Genomic DNA, 18,792 nt, shown 5'->3' with positions numbered 1-18,792 from the left:
AAGAGGGAGAGAGGGAGAGATGACAGGCACTTCAGAAGCGCAACGGCTAAAAATATTTATTTTTCCTTACCAGCTCTCTGGAGAGGCTTGGAGAGGCGGAGTACCAGAGTTGAAAGACAGTGTGTGAAACCACGTTGGTCAGAGAGAATGGGGAAAGTTTATGGGAAGGCAGCGAGAATAGTGGAGTGAAAGGGCTGAAGTTTGATGATCCCATTGAAATTTGTTGCATGGGCTTGGTGGTAGTTCCGTCTTGGAAGAGTCAGACAGCTTTGTATTAGCTGATTTAGTTGAGGAATAAACTTTAAGAATTAATTCCCATGAAGTCTCGAACCTCCAGAACCTGCCTCTTCGACATATTCAGTCCTGCTGTTAAGCCTGCCTATGTTTAAAAGAAATAAAACCTCTGATACATCTGGCAGTGACCGTAGCCAGTGGTCATTCCACCCCCAACCTGTCAGAGCGCAAACACATCATGCTGACCTTTCACCCCACTGCCACAGCCTACTGATCCTCTCTGTGCACCAGAAACCATTCAGGGCCAGGACCTGTAGCCAATTAGAGGGCTAGGACCTGTCTATACTGTAGCCAATCAGAGGGCCAGGACCCGTCTATAATGTGGCCAATCGGAGGGCCAGGACCTGTCTATACTGTAGCCAATCAGAGGGCCAGGACCTGTCTATACTGTAGCCAATCAGAAGGCCAGGACTTGTCTATACTGTTGCTAATCAGAGGGCTTGGACCTGTCTATACTATAGCCAATCAGAGGGCGGTCTGGCCATAGTGCAGCTGCACGTGTCCTTAGCCACCAGCAAAGGGTGGGTGGGCATTCATGCAGGCCCTTGTCACCACGACGACGGCTCTCGTTCTTGTTCACAGTAGCTCTGCCTTTGATGACGGCAGGCTCAGACTCATGTTTTTTTTTTCCTCATTTCACAGCTGATCCAATCATGAGCCCTGCGTAAGGGTCTAAGAGGAGCTATGGTATAATCCGTGTGTGTGTGTGTATGTGTTACATGGCACTTAAGATATCAGTTTATATCTTTATAATCGGGGGGTTGCAGAGCAAAAATAACACCTGAATGAGTGCAGATGATCTATCTGTATTACACTACAGTGTGTGTGTGTGTGTGTGTGTGTGTATGTATGCATGAGTGTAAAAGAAAAAGCAAGTCAGAAATAAGAGAATGGGTGTGTGTGTGAGAAGAAAAAGTAAAAGAGAATGTGTTTGTGTGAGCATGCAGGGCAGAGCAAAGAAAGAGTGAGATTATGTGTTTGTGGGTATGTGTGAGAGTAAGTGAAAGAGTGTGAGAGAGTGAGAGAGGGAGGAAGAGAGAGACAGAGAGAGATAGAGGGAGAGAGAGAGGGTGGGAGAGAGAGACAGAGAGAGATAGAAGGAGAGAGAGAATGTTGTGTTATTGACTTCAGAGTCGGCAGGATGTCTTGGAGTCCAGCTAAGTTATCGACTGCAAAACATGGCTCAGCTATCTCCAACCCCAGCAGAGAGTAAGCGGCAATACACGCACTAAAATCCCTGCAACACCCTGCTGCTCTCACATGTGCGCACGCACACACACACACACACACACACAAATGCGTGCGCACACACACATATACATATACGCACGTGTGTATGCACACACACACACACACACACACACACACACACACACAAAAATGCGTGCGCACACACATACATATACGCACATGTGCATATGCACACACACACACACACACACACACACACACACACACACACACACACACACAGAGTTCTACTTCCTAGGACACTTAACACTCCAAACCACTTCCTTTAAACACGCGCATTAGGATACTTGTGCTCTCCAGATTGCAGCCTGGAAAAAGTTGACCTTTACAGAAACAGGTTTCTCCTGAAGGAACGTTCACGATGACTCTGCCTCAACCCCTGTGTTTAAAGTTAGGTGTCATAACTAACGTCAAAACAAGTAGTATGCAATAGCTCAGGACAGTGCATGAAAAATGTCATCGTTTAATATTGCACTATACAAAATATCTACAGCTAGGGCAGCACTAATAACTGGATATTCATCACTTTTAGTACTACCACTGCTGTAAATTTAGACCTAGTAGCATTATCTAGTGACTGACAGCTGCACTCAGCCAATGAGCATTCAAGCAAGTCATAGGAAATTCTACCTCTTGCCACGAGCTGATCAATAACAGCTGTCCCTATCTACAGTTGCACAAGGGTTTTGACAATGCACAGTGTACTCAAAAATACGTCTGTGTACAACATCTGTGAATCTCAAATAATTGGCGTAACATTATTGACCAGAATTATATATTTTGTCTTTGAATTGCCTAGTAACGAGCAAATCAAATCAAAATCAAATCAAATTTATTTATATAGCGCTTTTTACAACAGATGTTGTCACAAAGCAGCTTTGCACATGTCCGAGTCCAAGCCCCCAGTGAGCAAACCAAGGAAAAACTCCCTAGAGCACGAGGAAGAAACCTTGAGAGGAACCAAGACTCAAAGTGGGGGGGCCCATCCTCCTCTGGCCGACAATGGTCACCACAAGCAAAGTATTCTAGCAGGGTTCTGTTAAACATTGGAGGATGGCTTATACTCAGACAAAAGAGTGTAAATACAGCTTCATGAAGGTGTGTTTATTCATACAATTGTACACATTCACCAACCATTTGATTAGAACCTGCTGCCTTTGAGATGTAATGGAACAGTCTACAACTAGCTGTCTCTGTGCACGATTAGTGTTAGTCATCACCTATCAATGGACAGTTTCTCACCACTGAATGTAACTGTAATTGGCTGGACATTTTTGGAAGACCAATTTCAACCCAGTGGTAACATCTAAAAACCTCAGCATCTCTGCTGTGCCTGATAAACCTCTGGCAGTCTGATACAGACCCCCATGACACTACCGTGCCTGTAGTAACGTTAGCTGAAAAACGGTCCACCATCCAAACAGTAACCAGTTAGTAGCAGTCATGTGGCAATAAACTTCTCAGTGGGGCTACCTAGTGATGCAAGATTTAAGATTTTGCCCCCTCACAAACATGTGGTAGGTCACATTTGCACAGTCTAATGCCCCCAGCTTCAGTGTTGTATATATGTATACATGAAGCCAACCACCTGGTTTAGTTATTTATTTACCAACTATCGAGAGAGAGAGATAGTAGGTAAATAAATATGTAAATAAATAACCAGGTGGTTGGCTTCATGTGTCTCAGAGAAAGCATGTGCTAACCCTGACCTAGTGGTATGGAATTGGAAGTGACTAATTTAGGATAAAACTGAAAGAGAAAAAAAGCCCACATACATAAAATAATCAAAAGAAGATTCCAAGCGAGTAGCTGGTAAAGTAAGTTAGATGTAGAGGTATTCAAAATTGTAGTGAAGAACACAGTTTCCAGGGTATCCGGACATTTCAAACAGATGCTTCATCAGCTGTGCAAGCAAAGTGTTTCTGAACTAGTAGTAGGAGGAGCCAGATTATATATGAAAAAAAGTAAATCCTTAATTCTGATGGTCTGAAGGTGTTCAACAAACCGATCCGCAAGTCTTCTCTTGGTTTCTCCAATATAAAGCTGATTACATCTCTTATAAGTAATACGGTAGATAACCCCCGCAGCGATGTATGAGGTGCAATGGGTGATGATAATTGATCTTTTTGTGCCAGTTATTTTTGTGGCTGTGAAAAATTTACATGTAGCACATCTAGAGTGGTTGCAGTACCACAGTTATTATCTGAAGGATCATTGCTCTCACTCTTCACGAGCATGCCTTTGATGTCTCATCTGTAGGAGATTAGTGGAGGATCTTTAAAAGGGGATGTAATCTCTGCATCGTCCTGGAGGATTCTGAAGTGTTCAAGTATAATACTAGCCACTGTCAGCACCAAGGGAATTCTTGTAGTCTTAACAGCGCACTGTTCATAGGTCAGTGTGTCCACTCTGAACAGATAAAACCCAAGCAAAGGCATCTATGACCTCCTCAGGAAACTTGCAGTTTTGAAGATCTTCACACATTTCCATGCTTTTCTGGTGGAAGACTTCATTCTCACTGCAAATGCGTTGAAGTCCAAGTAGCTGTGGGTAAGGGATGGAGCTTTTATAGGGCTTGGGATGTGAAGAACTGTACTGCAGATAGGAACGAGAGTTTATATGTTTGAAACAGACGGTGGTATTTAAACAAGAATGTGCAAACTTCTCTGAAACATCCGAAAAGGGTATCCTCATGCCAGGATGCACTATACTTCATATATATTTAAGAGCTGGGTGGAAGTTGGAGAATGAAGAAACGAACAGCTGGAGGTGATCTAATATGCATATAGCAATACCAAAAATGTCAATGTATCTGAGAAATTATAAGGGTACAATAGTAAAGTAAACTGTTTCTCTGGAAACTCTATACTGGAAAATATATATATATATATATATATATATATATATATATATATATATATATATATATAATATAGAGAGTGTCAACTTGTGCACAGCGACAGATGGTCTAAAGTCTGCGACTGTGCTGATGCTAAAATGTGCTGATGTACCTAAAATAGGGGCCAATGAATGAAGATGAAAAGTAGATGTATCTATTAAAATATCAAGTAATATTTCAGTCATTTATGCACTGTTAATTAATAAAATGAAGATACAGAAAGATACATCTGTATCTTTAATTACGTCTGGCTCTCAATCATGCATCACAATAAACAGAAGAACAGATGATAGACGGGTGGACGGACAAGCGGACAGACAGACAGACAAGAGCAAACAAATGAGTGGGGCCTTCATATTTCCGCACACTGACGATCAGGAGGGGAACACAGACATCTCCTCCCCCATCATAAACGTCACATGACACCACCCGGCGAAGCCAGACAGGGAGGTTTAAAGAAATCACAGGTACATTGGCACCACCCCTTACTCTCTATCACACGTCATTAGCCACCGCAAGCGCTAATCAGGTTCAACACGAGTCATCTACAGACTTCCCATCTGAACATATCAGGATAAAATCCTTTCGATTAAATGCATCCCTCAGGTTAAATACATCCCCCGGTCTCCGTTGAATATAATAAAATGGAATATGGTTATGACAGACTCATGATGGGTGGATGCTGACTGAGTTCTCAGAGCCTGGACCACCTCTGTTTATCAGCTCATTCACCACATTTCATCCGACAAGAGCAATGAGCTGCTCTTCTGACATCTGGGAGGTCTGCGGTAGGGGCAATTTTGTTAGACATTTTTGCCAGCTTTCCATTCTCATAAATATCCCCAAATGTGTATTAAATATCTTAAACAAAAAAAATAATTGATTCTAACAAGTATGTCTTTTACTGATGGCCAATACAAACAAAGGAATGCATAAAATTCCCGCTGAGCGATCGTTATTGACACATCTAAAAATAGCACCGTCTCTTTTATTCTCGTTATTTATTTATTTCACTGCAGACTCCCCCCCCCCTCGTCTCAGCTCAGCCCCTGCTCCCACACAGCTCCCAACACACACATGCAGGCACATGCTTACAGACATGGTCTTGTTTTACTATCTTCGTGGCAATTTACTTGTAAGCTACAATAAATAAATGATGCCATGCCTACACCCAAGCCTAATCCTAATCTCAATTTCAGTAAACAATGGAAATCTATTAACTTTTAGTTTCTCAAAGAAAAGGTTCATTTTTTTACATAAGTAAAAGTATTTTTTACATAGGGATTCAAGTCTCAAAATATCAAAATATTCACATTTTCCTATGTTAATGGGGACATTTGGCCCCCACATAGTACTAAATACATGCTTATGCTCACACACACATACACACACACACACACTTCCAAAATTTAGCATTCAGTTGCCTAGCAACGTCGGCCTCAAAGGGTACTCGCCTGAAGACGGTGGCTGCCGTCTCGTTCTTTTTTAAGGAACAGTGAAAGAGGAAAAGAGAGTAAGAGAGAAAAATGGGGGTGGGCGGGTAAAAACGTGAAGAAGAAGAAGAAGAAGACGAGAAAGAAGAAAGGGAATGAAACTCTTCCTCGTGCAGTCCGGATTCCTCAATGAGCAGACGAGCTCATTTGATCACAAGCTGACTGCATAATCAACACTGATCGTGTCCAGTAGGGAACTGAAAAGAGGCTGCACACTCATTATCGTATGTATAATAGGGCTGGAGTGATACTAGGGAGTTGAAAACAGCCCATTTGATGAGCTCCAGTGGTCTCTTTTGGCCAGGCAGCAATTGACCTCCCGGGCGAGTAATACGTCTGAAGGAGCTCAATTACAAGCCCTAGACAGTGGGGACGGTCAGCCTCAAGGGTGTGATATTGCTGAATTCAATGTCGGAATTATAGGGGATTCAACTGCGGTTACTCAATGAAAGATGCTGCTTGACCGTGTTATGGCAAAGGTTATCCAGAACCTGAAGTCAGGTTGGAAGGGCTGCGTTTGACTAGTCTGCCAATCAGGAATTTCTGTGTAGGGCGCTAACGGTACAAACTGTTCCAGACATCTAGTCTGCATCGTGAAGCTTCTCTCTTGCTCACTACTAAGAGCCCCACTTTCAACAAGGGGAATGAAATGTTTGCACACAATTAGTACAGGTCGCAGATCTGTCAAATTATGAACTCCTCCTATATTTGCCGTTTTTCACACTGACTAAGATAAATTGTAAAGGCTGAGTAGGTATATCATGAGGACTGAAACCAGTAATCTGTAGTAAACAGCTACAGCTCATTGGTGGGCCCCGTAACAAAAGCTGGATTCATATGACTCACAGTCTGAGATCCACTAGCGACAATACTACTACTACTACTAATATATGTATATAAATAGTAGTAGTAATGATAGTGCTAAGAAAGGGAAAGAGAAAGGGAATGTGTGTAAATGTACACACACACACACACACACACACACACACACACACACACACACACACACACACACACACACACACACACACACACACACACACACACATATATATATAGGAAGGTGAAGGCTGTTCCCGTGGTAATCGGAGCACTAGGGGCTGTCACACCCAGACTGAGAGAGTGGCCCCAGCAGATGCCAGAAACAACATGTGAGATCTCGATCCAGAAGAGTGCAGTCCTGGGAACAGCTAAGATAACACACAGGACTCTCAAGCTCCCAGGCCACTGGTAGAGGACCCAACCTCTCTCTCTCTCTCTCTCTCTCTCTCTCTCTCTCTATATATATATATATATATATATATATATATATATATATATATATATATATATATCCACACACCTGTAAAAAATTATTGTTATACTGTAAAAATTATTATTATACTGTAAAAATATTACTAATTAATAATTAGCATTAATAATTATCCAATCAGTCAGTTATGTCATAGCAGTGCAACACATAAAGTCATGCAAGCTTTAGTTAATTTTCAGATCAAACCAAAAAATTGATCTGAGTGACTTTGACCGTGGCTGGTGTGAGTATTTCAGACGCAACTGATTTCCTCGGATTTTCACACACAGAATGGTGTTTAAAAAACATCCGGTGAGTATCAGTCCAGTGGTTAGAAACAATCTGTTGATGAGAGATGTCAGAGGAGAAAAGCAGACTGGTTTAACCTGAGGGGAAGTTTACAGTCAAATAACCAATTGCACTGAGCAGAAAAGCATCTCAGAACATTCAACACATCAAACTTTGAGATGGGCTACAACAGCAAAAGAACACACTGAGTTCCACTCCCGTCAGATAAGACAACAGTGAGCACATTTCTTGTGATCAACATTTCTTGATCTGATGGATCTCGGTTTCTGCTGCACACATACAGCATGTGTAAATTTGACATCAATCCACAGACAACAGTGCACACTGCTGTTGGTTTAACTCAATGGGGATTTTTTTTTGCACACATTGGGCCCACTAATTCACCTTATTCTGTCCCACCTATTTTCTACGTTTAGTCTTTGAACTTCCTGTTTATGATAGCTGCTATTAGAAAACCAGTAAAATTGGATCAATGTTGGAGAATTTAAATATTTTCTACAAGCAGGACAATGGTTTAAAATTACAGCATCCAACTACTATTTCCAGCTGCATACACAACATGAAAAAATGGCCAGAAATAACATACGAGGACATTTGTAATCTAACGTTCGTTAGCAAATGGTTAAAATACTCAAATTTAATACCAGCTATACAATAAGAAAACTTAATACTTAACAATATTAGTTACATTTAGAATAAATATACTTAATGTCTAATATTGGCCAGCTAAATACAAAATTAGGTAAATAACAATCATGCAAAACTAAGGTATACGGTAAATATAACAGTTGTGCTTTGTTTGAACACTATGGCCGAGTGTGTTGAAGGGTATTTCAATGAATGTAATGCCAGGATGCTCTTCCCTCAGATTAGTTTGTCTGTACCCATAGGTCGTTCTGAGCAAGGTTTGTGAGCATGATTCTAGAATTAAAAAAAGAACCACCCAGGTTTCAAATGGCTTTTAAAAAAAAATTCTGACAGACAGATGTTAGTTTTATGGCCACAAATTAGACATTGCCATTTATTGTCTTAACTAGAAGGTTAAGTAGGGCTGACAAGATAATACCAGTACTCAAGTCATAGAGGTTTCTGATGAGACTGGCACCATTTCTGAGAGTTCTGCACCATCTGTGTTCCAGCCATTTCATTTACAGGGTTTGGTTTCTGTTGGCTGTGATAGTGCTGCAGTGCCAGGGTGATTCCATGTGATACCAGAACAGCTCGGTTCTTGGTATCAGATAGAATGGTACAATGCTATTTTGCCATTAAAAATGAATCTTCTTGTGGGTCCTGTGCCAAGGTTTTGAGAAGGGGTATACTGACATCCCTTAACATGCCATCTCTTTGAAGTCAAATCTAGAAAATGGTCCAACGCATGTGGACCATTCACTACTCTGCCTGTTGCTGGTGTTTATTTCATCACTGGTAATGATCTTACAGGTGAGAAGGTTACTGCAGTTTAGAAGTTTAAGTCTTATTGATAGAACATACCCTGATAATCTTATAGAGGAGTGTGGTAATATCTTTGCTGCTAGCCATGCTCAGTCTCACAGCTTTGTGGACAAGATGAATCTTTCAGTTGCAATGGTAATTAAAGGGCCTGGAAGAGATTAGAGTTTTTCCTTTGGTCTTGAAACACACCTTTGGTCTTTGGTCTCAAAACGAAGGCAACACACTTCAGCAATGATTTTTTTGGTGTGCGATTCTGCTGAGGAGAAAACAGGTAGCCTATTTTACTGACAAGCTTTTTAATGAGAAAATGGGCACCCCAAGAAAATTATGTCAGGAGTAAAGTTTTTCAGAATGTAGTGCAAGCTGAATGACAGGCGTTACTTTAAGAGTGGGTAATGAACACCTATAACTGGAATGTTTAGACATTAATAAAATGTACCAGAGAATTCTGAAACATTTCATTTGGCCAGGTTTATGTGGGAATGTCCATTTTACAAAAATATTGTTTGGACAGTGCAAAAGACTGGGATGAGAGAGTTTCTTTAGTTGTGTTTGCTACTCGAGATGCAGGTTAGGAGTGCATTAAAATTTCAGTCTTTCCAGTCAGACTCTAATGCCACTGCAGCCAAACCTCTTACTAAAGTTGCATCCATCTGTCCCTGTCATGGACCCCCAACTGTCAACAGGCTTTAATGTTTTAAAGGCCCTGCTTTGTACTTGTTTTACAGGCTCCTGGTTTTACTAAGCCTTTTAAGCTTGAGCTTGATGCTACTACTGTTGGTTCGGGAGCTGTTCTGTTGCAGGAAGATAACATTACAATTCATCATTTGGTTTGTTTATTTTTGAGAAATTTTAGTCAGACCCAGGTAAAATATTCCACAAACGAAATAGAAACACGGGCTTTGCTAATAGCTCTTCAGTATTTTAACGTGTAAGTGGGCTCTACCTCTTAGCCTCTTAAGGTTTTTATATTAAAACCCTTTTTTTAATCATAGATGCTTATGTAGGATGTTTATGCAGGACTTTAACGTAGACATAAATCATTAGGGATCCAAGAATGTTATTTCTGATGTGCTACCCTGTGTTTGAGGTGCAGATGTGGAGGGTGACTACACTGTTTGCTGGGCATAAAAGGGGCAGAAACACCCCTTTAAAGAGCTGCTTCTGGGTTCCTAAAGATAGCTTCATTCTCCCTTTTGATGGGAGCTACATTTCCTGTAAGCCCTTACTCTCTCTTCATTTTCTTAAGTCTCTCTCTTGTTAAGTATTAGATGAGGCCAGTAAGCCTTACTAGTGTGCAGTTTAGCAATGTTGCCTCTCACTCTCGCTTACTCTTTCTTTATCTCTCTCTTCTTCTGGCTTGTTCTTAAAGATGCATGAATTATTTCTGAGCATGTGAGCTCTACAAGTATTCACATGTAGGTGACAGTTGCATGGACAAACTACCTGGGTAGAATTAAGCAAGAAACCTGGGGAGCACAAAGACTCAATAGGGAATCCATGATCCAGCGGGTGGCTGAGCTAGTAACCAGTCTATGCTTTATTATAGTATGTTTAGTCCAAGTAGTCACTTCAGTACTTAACTTCAATATGGTACTTAACAAAGTACAACAGGTTAGGATAAGGGCTGATTTTGTTTGGTTACTTCCTATGGTAATGCCTCTGTCTCCACAGCATTAGGAAAAGCATTTATTGTTGTTGGTTTTTTTGAGAATCATTCAACTGTATCTTTGTCTCATTTTTGTCTGGGTTGCATTTGTTCCTCCACACAGCCAAGGTGCAAGAGCTCTTGTGTAGCAACACTGTGGGTGTTTTATATATGCATTTACTTTAGTTTCTAAAGTAGCACCTGCACCACTCAAACATTGTGAAATAATACCTCCTATCACAGCTGCAGATGGATGAAATGAAGAGTAAATATCACTACCCAGACAACACCAACTGCATCTGAGAAAAAAAAAAACAATGGATGCAACTGAATGTAGAATGCAACTGGACTTTACCAGTAACATAATGTAATAAGGACATGTGTGGACCAGCTGTGGGCATGCAAAAGACGATCATCCCTAAATATTACCTGTTTATTACAGTCTGTCCCGACTTAGTTACAAGCTACCATCAGATCAGACAGTATGCTAGCAGAAATTAATGCAGCAATAAGCACAATGCCAACAACCAATACAACTGGATCCAACCAACAATCTAGCATATGCTACTGCCCAGGCATTCCTGAGACCCTCGCCTACAAAATAAAAGCCCCAGGCCACTCTCACTGTCCCCCTTGGAAACAGAGGCTGGAAACCTAAATAAAGATGACCCAGATGGACATAAGCAAATTGATAAAAAGATCATAAAGATCAAAGATGGGTCCTGCCTACCACAGAACTGCAATAGGTGGCCCATAAGTGAGACACAAGAGTTTGATAAGCAAATGTTAAGAGCACTAGCATACAGACTGCAGAGATACATAAAAGAAGTGGCCAAAAGAGTAAATGCCCTATATGCCAATGAACTATCCAAAGTACTCTTAGTTTTAGTGCAACAGAACCCTGATTGTAGATCCACCCAGATCTGAACAGAACAGTATTGGAAGATCATAAGGGAAAATTAACCATCACATAATACCATTGATTACGATATCTCAAAGCAGAGCACCTCAGTCCCTCAGAACAAGACATAGTGAGCATTACAACAGCAGATGTCCAAAAGTGGGTCAGAAACATGAATAACTGGGCATCCCCTAGCCTTGACATGATCCATGTCTACTGACTAAAGAAACTAACAACCCTGCATGGCCAATTAGCAGAACAAGTAAACCAGGTGCTAAATACCAGCTCCCATCCAGGCTGGCTAATAGAAGGGAAGACATAACTGGTTATGAAGGATCCCAACAAGAGCCAAGCACCATCCAACTACAGACCAATAACATGATAATCACATGTAAGCTCCTGTCAGGAATACTAGCCATGAAACTGAATGAGCATATGTGCAAGCACCAACTACTGACAGACAGATCCATCCACCAGGATACCACAACCAGGATGACCAACCTAAGCATTGCCTGGACCCACTACACACCAGAGAAGGTGCAGATGGTGCAAAGGAGCCTCTGAGACAATCCAGCACCTAGCAGCCATATGCAAAATACTGACTGGGAAAGCGCAGACTGAGAGAAACAACCAAGTGGCAGGGATCATATACAGGAATATACTGGACACTCCCAAGACCAAATGGCAGGAGCCACAGAGTAGTGGAGAATAACAAGGCTAAGATCCTGTGTGACCTCCAGATTCAGACAATTTAACAAGTAGTGGCAAGTATCATGGTAGTGGATAAAATGCAGAAACAAACAATGGAAACACATGTAGCAGTCTTAAGTGATGGAAACATCCAAAGGAAGCAATATGAGAAAAAATACCAAGGACTAAAAGAAGAAAGAGATAATGTTCAAGGTTAACACCAAGGTTGTCCCAGTGGTGATAGGGCAACTTGGGGTTGTAACCCCTTAAAATGGAGGAGTGGCTCCAACAGATTACATCAATTCAGAATAGCGAAATTATATGAATAGCAATACTCTGACGCACCATCAAATTCCCAGGCTTCTGGAAGGCCTGAGCATGGAAAAAAATATTTGACCACCCACTGAAAGGCAGAGACAATTTTTTTACTTGATATATATCTAAAGAAAATTCCAGGGAGTAACTGCAGTGTACAGTAGTAAAAGCTGTGGAGGTAGTAAAATTGCATTGCAGAAAAGATTTCCAAAGAAACAAGACATTTTGGACAGAGATCCTTCATCAGCGGTGCAAGGCATCTCCTTCTGAAGTTCCAGGAAATGGAACCAGTTTGTTAGAAATAGAAGTTTACAAACATTCATTCCATGGGTTTCTAAAGTTCAGAATGTTGATCAGTTCTCTTTAAGTTTCCTAATTTTTGCTGCCTAATTTTTAAATCAGAACATTCATTCCATGGGGTTCTAAAACCCTAAACTTTAGAACCCCCATGGAATCAATTTTATGATTTAAACATCTACTTTTTCATATATAATCTGGCTCCTCCTACAACTAATACTCCTACTACTAGTTCAGAAAGACTGAATGTCTGAAACATTCTGTTTCTCTGGAAATTCTGTGTACAACAATTTTATATATATATATATATATATATATATATATATATATATATATATATATATATATATATATATATATATTCACCTTCTTCATCCCTCATTCAGTTTACTTACTGTTTTTTGCTCTCCCACTCCACATGTCTGGCAAGCTCTTGCAACCACTTCAGAAAGTTTTCTCTTATAAGGAAGCAAGGTTTACCTTACTGAGCTAATAAATTTGAAGGTTCCATGAGACTACTGTTTGCCTTGCATTCTTGCTGGCATACATAGTACAAACACACACACACACACACACACACTCCTACACACACACCTAGGTGCACACATAGCTATAACATGTACTTAGGCACAAACCATGACAGGCAAAGCGCATTTCCGAAAACTGTTTTCACTTATCCCCTTGGGCTTGGCTTCCATAGTCTGTGGATGTGACCTGTGCAGGTGGCTTTCTCACCTGCTCGGGGAGCTTCTAGAGTGTGGTTTTCGATTCCATCCTGCATCAGATTACGCCTGGACCACTCCAGGTGGACACCTTCAGCTGGCTCAAACTCCGAAGCCACTGTCTCTGTACGCGGGACAATAAAGGAGAAATTGGGTCTGTATGACACCAAATACAGGGTGAGTGAAACATTTAGATGTATATACTTTATGAAGCACTGATACAATGACACACAGGTAAAATAAGCAGATATACAAGACTGTCAAAAAAAATGCAACAACATAGCCTCTAAATATTTCAGGTCTTGCTGGTGACATAAAATACTGTAAGAGGATCAAGGACAGACTAATAAACAAACATTACTGTGTGTAAACAACAAACATCAGCATTTAATTTCTATATTATAAAAACAATTATTTTGCTCTGCTAAAAAAAATGTGTCAGTGTACTTGGAAAAGCAATTGATTTGAGTAGTATTTGCCCCCAAAGCTAATTTGACTCTAGATGCTCAGAGGTATTAAAATGGACATGATATTGCAGCTTTGTAGTGATTGGAGTCTTTCGCATTTTGGGGTCATTGGAACCTTTTTGAATCATAAAAAGCAGACATTACCTTTCTGGGTTCTGCACCACACATTTGCCACTTTTTATCAAGCTTTTATCAAGCTACATACCTGAGAAAGGTAGGCATCACTGATCGACCTTTCTTTAGCTTGTCTAGGAGTGCTCGGGAAAAAGTGAACTGGATGTTCCCTGATAATAAAGATATTGGGAAGGTCTGATATAGACCCCACTAGAGTCTCTTTCCATTGATGTATCTTTGACTTCAGTGAAGCCTCATTATTCTACTTTTAAGGACTACACAAAAAATTATAGTTCAGTAATGGAACTAATTTTGATTTACATCAGCAGGAAATTCCAGCCTAATGTCTGGATGAAAATCAGGACTAATTTTTCCTGCTTAGCGTCACCATGTATAAGTGAGCCTTTCCAGTGATTTATATTTGTAGTTAGGTTAACCTTTCTCAATACATCATAACAGGACCAAGATAATGACAACATGAAAGGGCATCCATAATTCATTTTGGCCTTCTTTAAGTCTATTATACTATACACAGTAATTTTACTTGCATCTCTGCAGGACAGGCTGGAAGTAAAAACCTGCTCCCTTATCTCACTCTCTCTCTGTGTCTGCCTATCTTTCTCTCTCTCTTTCTTTTTCTCTGTCTCTCGCTCTCTGCTGGGCAGGCTTTATTTGGACCTCCATTTTGCAGAGCTATATATGGAGAAAATCAACAGAGTGCTTTAGTAAGGTCCTTCCACTGTCATACGGGAGAAAATAAAAATGAAACATCGCCCTCATGCCACACACAAAGATGAGTGCATCTGTGGCAAGGTAGATATATTACTAGCTAAATTATACACGCTGTGATACATGGCTCAAAAGGTGTGTGTGCGGTGGGAGGCATTAGACAGAACCAGACGGAGGGAGGGGGATGGGAACAGTTTGTTCTTTTACTCATATCTGTTTAATGATCATCAGGTAGCAGCCAGTGGTTGCTCTGTCCCTTTTATTATATACTTCTGTCGATTCATGTGAGGGACAGAGGAACACGGCAGTGGTTGTCTCTGGCCAAGAATGGCACCATGCGGCATCTTTCATGTGGCAGGCGTGAGGCTGAGCAATATGCAAGTCAAATGAGCCCTGCCGACGGGTCCAGCACTGCCCAGTGCACAACACATGCATGATAAGCATATGCTCTTTAAAGGTTCTTCGACGAGGGGTAGGAGGTGGTCGTGGTGGGGGGGAGTTGAGGTTCTGCAGATGATTAATAATTTTATGTACAACCATTTCCAGTGAAATGCCAAGGAAATGCCATGGAAGAAAGGCATGTTGTAGCATCTAAGGGCTTTGATAAGTCTGAAAATGTTCAGGCTTTAAGGATCTGTATGCTTGAAACAAAACGCTCCTATGTACAGATTTTGTGTGCTGCCATTTAAGTATGAAGAACCCTCTGATCTTCTTACTGGCAACTTGAAATCGATAATTTTTTTTTTTTTTACTGGAGAAAGTTACATACATTTGCTTTAAGAAAGCCTTTCAAAGGTAATAGAAGCTTACTGGAACAGCTGAAACTGTAAAATCAATGCATTCTGAAGATAACATTTCCAAACTTGTTTAGAGACAAGTTTTGTCATTTCTTCTGTAGGGGTTAAGGCTTTAGATGGAGGACTCTGATCTCAGATCAGTGTCAGAGGCCAGCCCATTTCAAAGCTCCAGACTTTGATGAAAAGAATGTCCGGTTTGTGGTATCAACACAACTGGGCATTACATGGCCCCAAAAAACTAGGACATGGAGAAAAATCAGTTGAATAGTTATTGTCCAGGCTACAAGTACTATTTGATGAAGCATGTGCAGCCATTTCAGTTATCACAACAGAAGGTTTGTATTTGAAACTGCGAAGATGGAAAATCAGAAGCTTATAAACTCAGGAGACATTCAGACAAAGCACTTGATTCTTCCTGTCATGTTGGTGGATAAACTCTGAAACATCCATTATCCAGTTGCTTTGTTGTGTGCAATTATTCTGAACCCTTGTTTCCTGTCAAGATGAAACAGGTGGGGACCAGATAACGGGACTGACGACTACATGGCACAACCCCCACAAGAACACTGTTCTAGATCAAGTACGATGGCAGCAACTCACGTCAGAATTGTTTCCTGAATCTAATCTGACAGAAAGTGAAGAACGGAGGCGGCAGGGGGACTGCTAGCGTCACTGCTGCTAAATGTGTCTGGTAGTAGGGAGAACTAAGCTATCATTTATTTGTATAAAATAGATGCATGGATCCGAGTCTCCTATTATTAACCATTTATTTACTTATGATAGATAGAGGGGCTGTATCCATAAAATTAAGGTTATGGTCCTAGATGAACCAAATAGGTTTGATTCATAATGACCTTTAGGATAGCCAATTGCTCTCATAGGAAAATAATTTTAATGAGCAAAGTGACATACTATATAACACTAAAAGTCACTACGCTTTGCCATCCGAATACAGAAACACTGACTCACAGCTACACTGACTCTCTTTCTCTCCTTCTCTCTCTCTCTCTCTCTCTCTCATACATACAGGAGTGGACAAAGCAACCTGCTTGCTTGCTTTCATCCATCCATCCCTCAATTTATTAATTTTTTTACTCCGTTTAAAATTAAAAAGATAAGATCGCCTGTGGCTTTTTTATTGTTGTTTTTTTGGTCAGTTTCCTAATTAACAGGAACTGATCATAGACATGTCTATCTGGAGCAGCTGTGATAAAAGGGCTCCGGTCTCCAGAGTTCAGACGGCCCCTAATCCCTTGTACTAACCGTGACTTTCTCGCCATTTCGCTTCAGGGATTTTCTTCAATGGCTTTTGCCCACTACCAAGCAAACACAGAGGCCAATAAGGCTTCCGCTTCCACTAAAAGATAATAGACAAATCCTATTTAAACAACCATTAACACCGCAGCCATTCGCTCGTCTCTGACTGCATACTCGCGTTTAATTGTCACTAATTAACTTCGTCGACCACGGCACACCAGTCAGACGCTGACACACATCTCTCCTCTCTTCAAAACGACTGACTGGGAATGAAGCGGACCATGAGCGGGGCGATTGGCGGGAAGCAGAGGTCAAGCGAGGATAACGCGCAAGAGGCGGCGAGCGGCGCAGTGATGCTGGAGGTGTGACGCAGGTGTAACGCACGCAAACACTACAAAAAAAAATCGGGGAAAATCCTGCATACATATAAGCCATTTAATTCTCAGCATCAACATCAATTATATTACCTCAGGCAATGTCACATTGATAAATTATATAGCCTAGTCTGTTATTTAATATAATAGTTTGTTAACCGAGGCTCTCTCTAAATAGGCTAAATACAATATGTGAGCTGCGCAAAAAAATCTCCACAGGCTACGAAAAAAGTAGGCTAACGTTCTACAAGCCAAAAGCTACATAAGCTTAGTTAGGCAGTCATATTTGAAACATTAACATTTATCGCCTTCCTTTGTAGCTCAATAAGCAAGTCACGTTTGTGTCTAAGCAGCGGGTTGCGTCTTAACAAGTCAAGTGCAAGGTTCCTCACGCCTTGCGCGTACCTGTCAGGTGTTGTACCCGTACCAGCCACACGACCGCGAGCAGCCCGAATCCCCAGCAGCAGAAGCGTCGGAGCGGCCGTCGTCTCCTGCTCCGCATCACCGACTTCATCCCGTCCCGACGCAGAACGCCTCCAAGTCAGAACATATCTGCCACCACTAGCTCCAGATTCAACCCCGTGTGAAGGTCCGAGGTTGCTACTCAGACGGACTAAACTTTTGAGTCAATCTAGTGGCGCTCTTGGGCAGTTAGATGTATAACTACATCTCTTCTCCATTTAAATCGAAATGTTTGAAACTGTTTCGACGCATCGTCCGCACAGTAGGATCTGGACAGTGAACAGGCTAATGGTTCGGCGACAGCCGTTACCAAGGCACGATTCAACAAACGTGAGTTCAAAATTTACTCACATACCTCTTAGTCAATCCATCGGTGGGCAGTCAGAAACGACTCACTCTCTCTCTCTCTCTCTCTCTCTCTCTCTCTCTCTCTCCCCCCCTCCCTCCCTCCCTCACGCTCTCGCACAGCATAGTTTCTCCCATTTTCGCTCACATACACATGCACACATGCTCACCACTCCCACTCACGGGTCGGGTCGTGCCAGTGGTCGTGGTCTAACGCTATAAGCAACGAATAAGCAAAACCACTAGGGGGCGACAGTTTTTCTCATTCCCCTTAATACTTTCAACGTTGTTCTCCGACCAGTTCCCATAACTGCCATTTTTGAAGGTTCAGATCTAGCCCTCTGTAGCAGGGTAGTGGAGGAGTATAGACAGAGCTATGAACTATTTAAAACCCAGCTCAACATGAATTGGCATGTTAGTATGCGTGGAGTACTATGCTGTGTGACCACGTGTTGCTATTAGTTCTAGTAACAGCTTGTGAGAATTCATGAACCAAAAGAACCTTTGAAATGCAAGAGGAGCGAAAATAAAGGGCAGAGTAGGAAAGTGAACCCGATTCATTTGAATCACTGAGCATTCCGTACACCATCTCACTAAACATCACTAGAGTGTTTACTCTCTCACTCGCGCGCTCTCTCAGTCCTGTTTAGAGAACATGGCAGACTCAAGCCCCAAGACACGTTTC

At 41.4% G+C, this 18,792-nt stretch overlaps 1 protein-coding gene across 2 annotated transcripts in view; it reads right to left on the bottom strand.

Moving 5' to 3' along the window:
- LOC113582104 (sodium/potassium/calcium exchanger 3) overlaps window positions 1–18,106 on the bottom strand; it is a 29,453-nt gene extending 11,347 nt beyond the window's left edge. Inside the window, exons 1-2 of one of the 2 annotated variants that reach the window (XM_035526819.1) lie at window positions 17,706–18,106; window positions 13,576–13,686 (exon numbers count right to left, since the gene is read on the bottom strand). In XM_035526819.1, coding sequence (XP_035382712.1) covers window positions 13,576–13,686; window positions 17,706–17,814 — 220 coding nt within the window. In that variant the 5' untranslated portion in view covers window positions 17,815–18,106. The remainder of the gene's footprint in view (window positions 1–13,575; window positions 13,687–17,705) is intronic. The other variant, XM_027017701.2, reaches the window with a different exon arrangement.
- Between the last annotated feature and the right edge of the window lie 686 nt (window positions 18,107–18,792).

Source organism: Electrophorus electricus, chromosome 6, assembly GCF_013358815.1.
Source record: "Electrophorus electricus isolate fEleEle1 chromosome 6, fEleEle1.pri, whole genome shotgun sequence".
NCBI classification, from domain to species: Eukaryota; Metazoa; Chordata; class Actinopteri; order Gymnotiformes; family Gymnotidae; genus Electrophorus; species Electrophorus electricus.
Note: the sequence above shows the minus strand (reverse complement) of the source record. Positions and strands in the feature narration are given on the sequence as shown.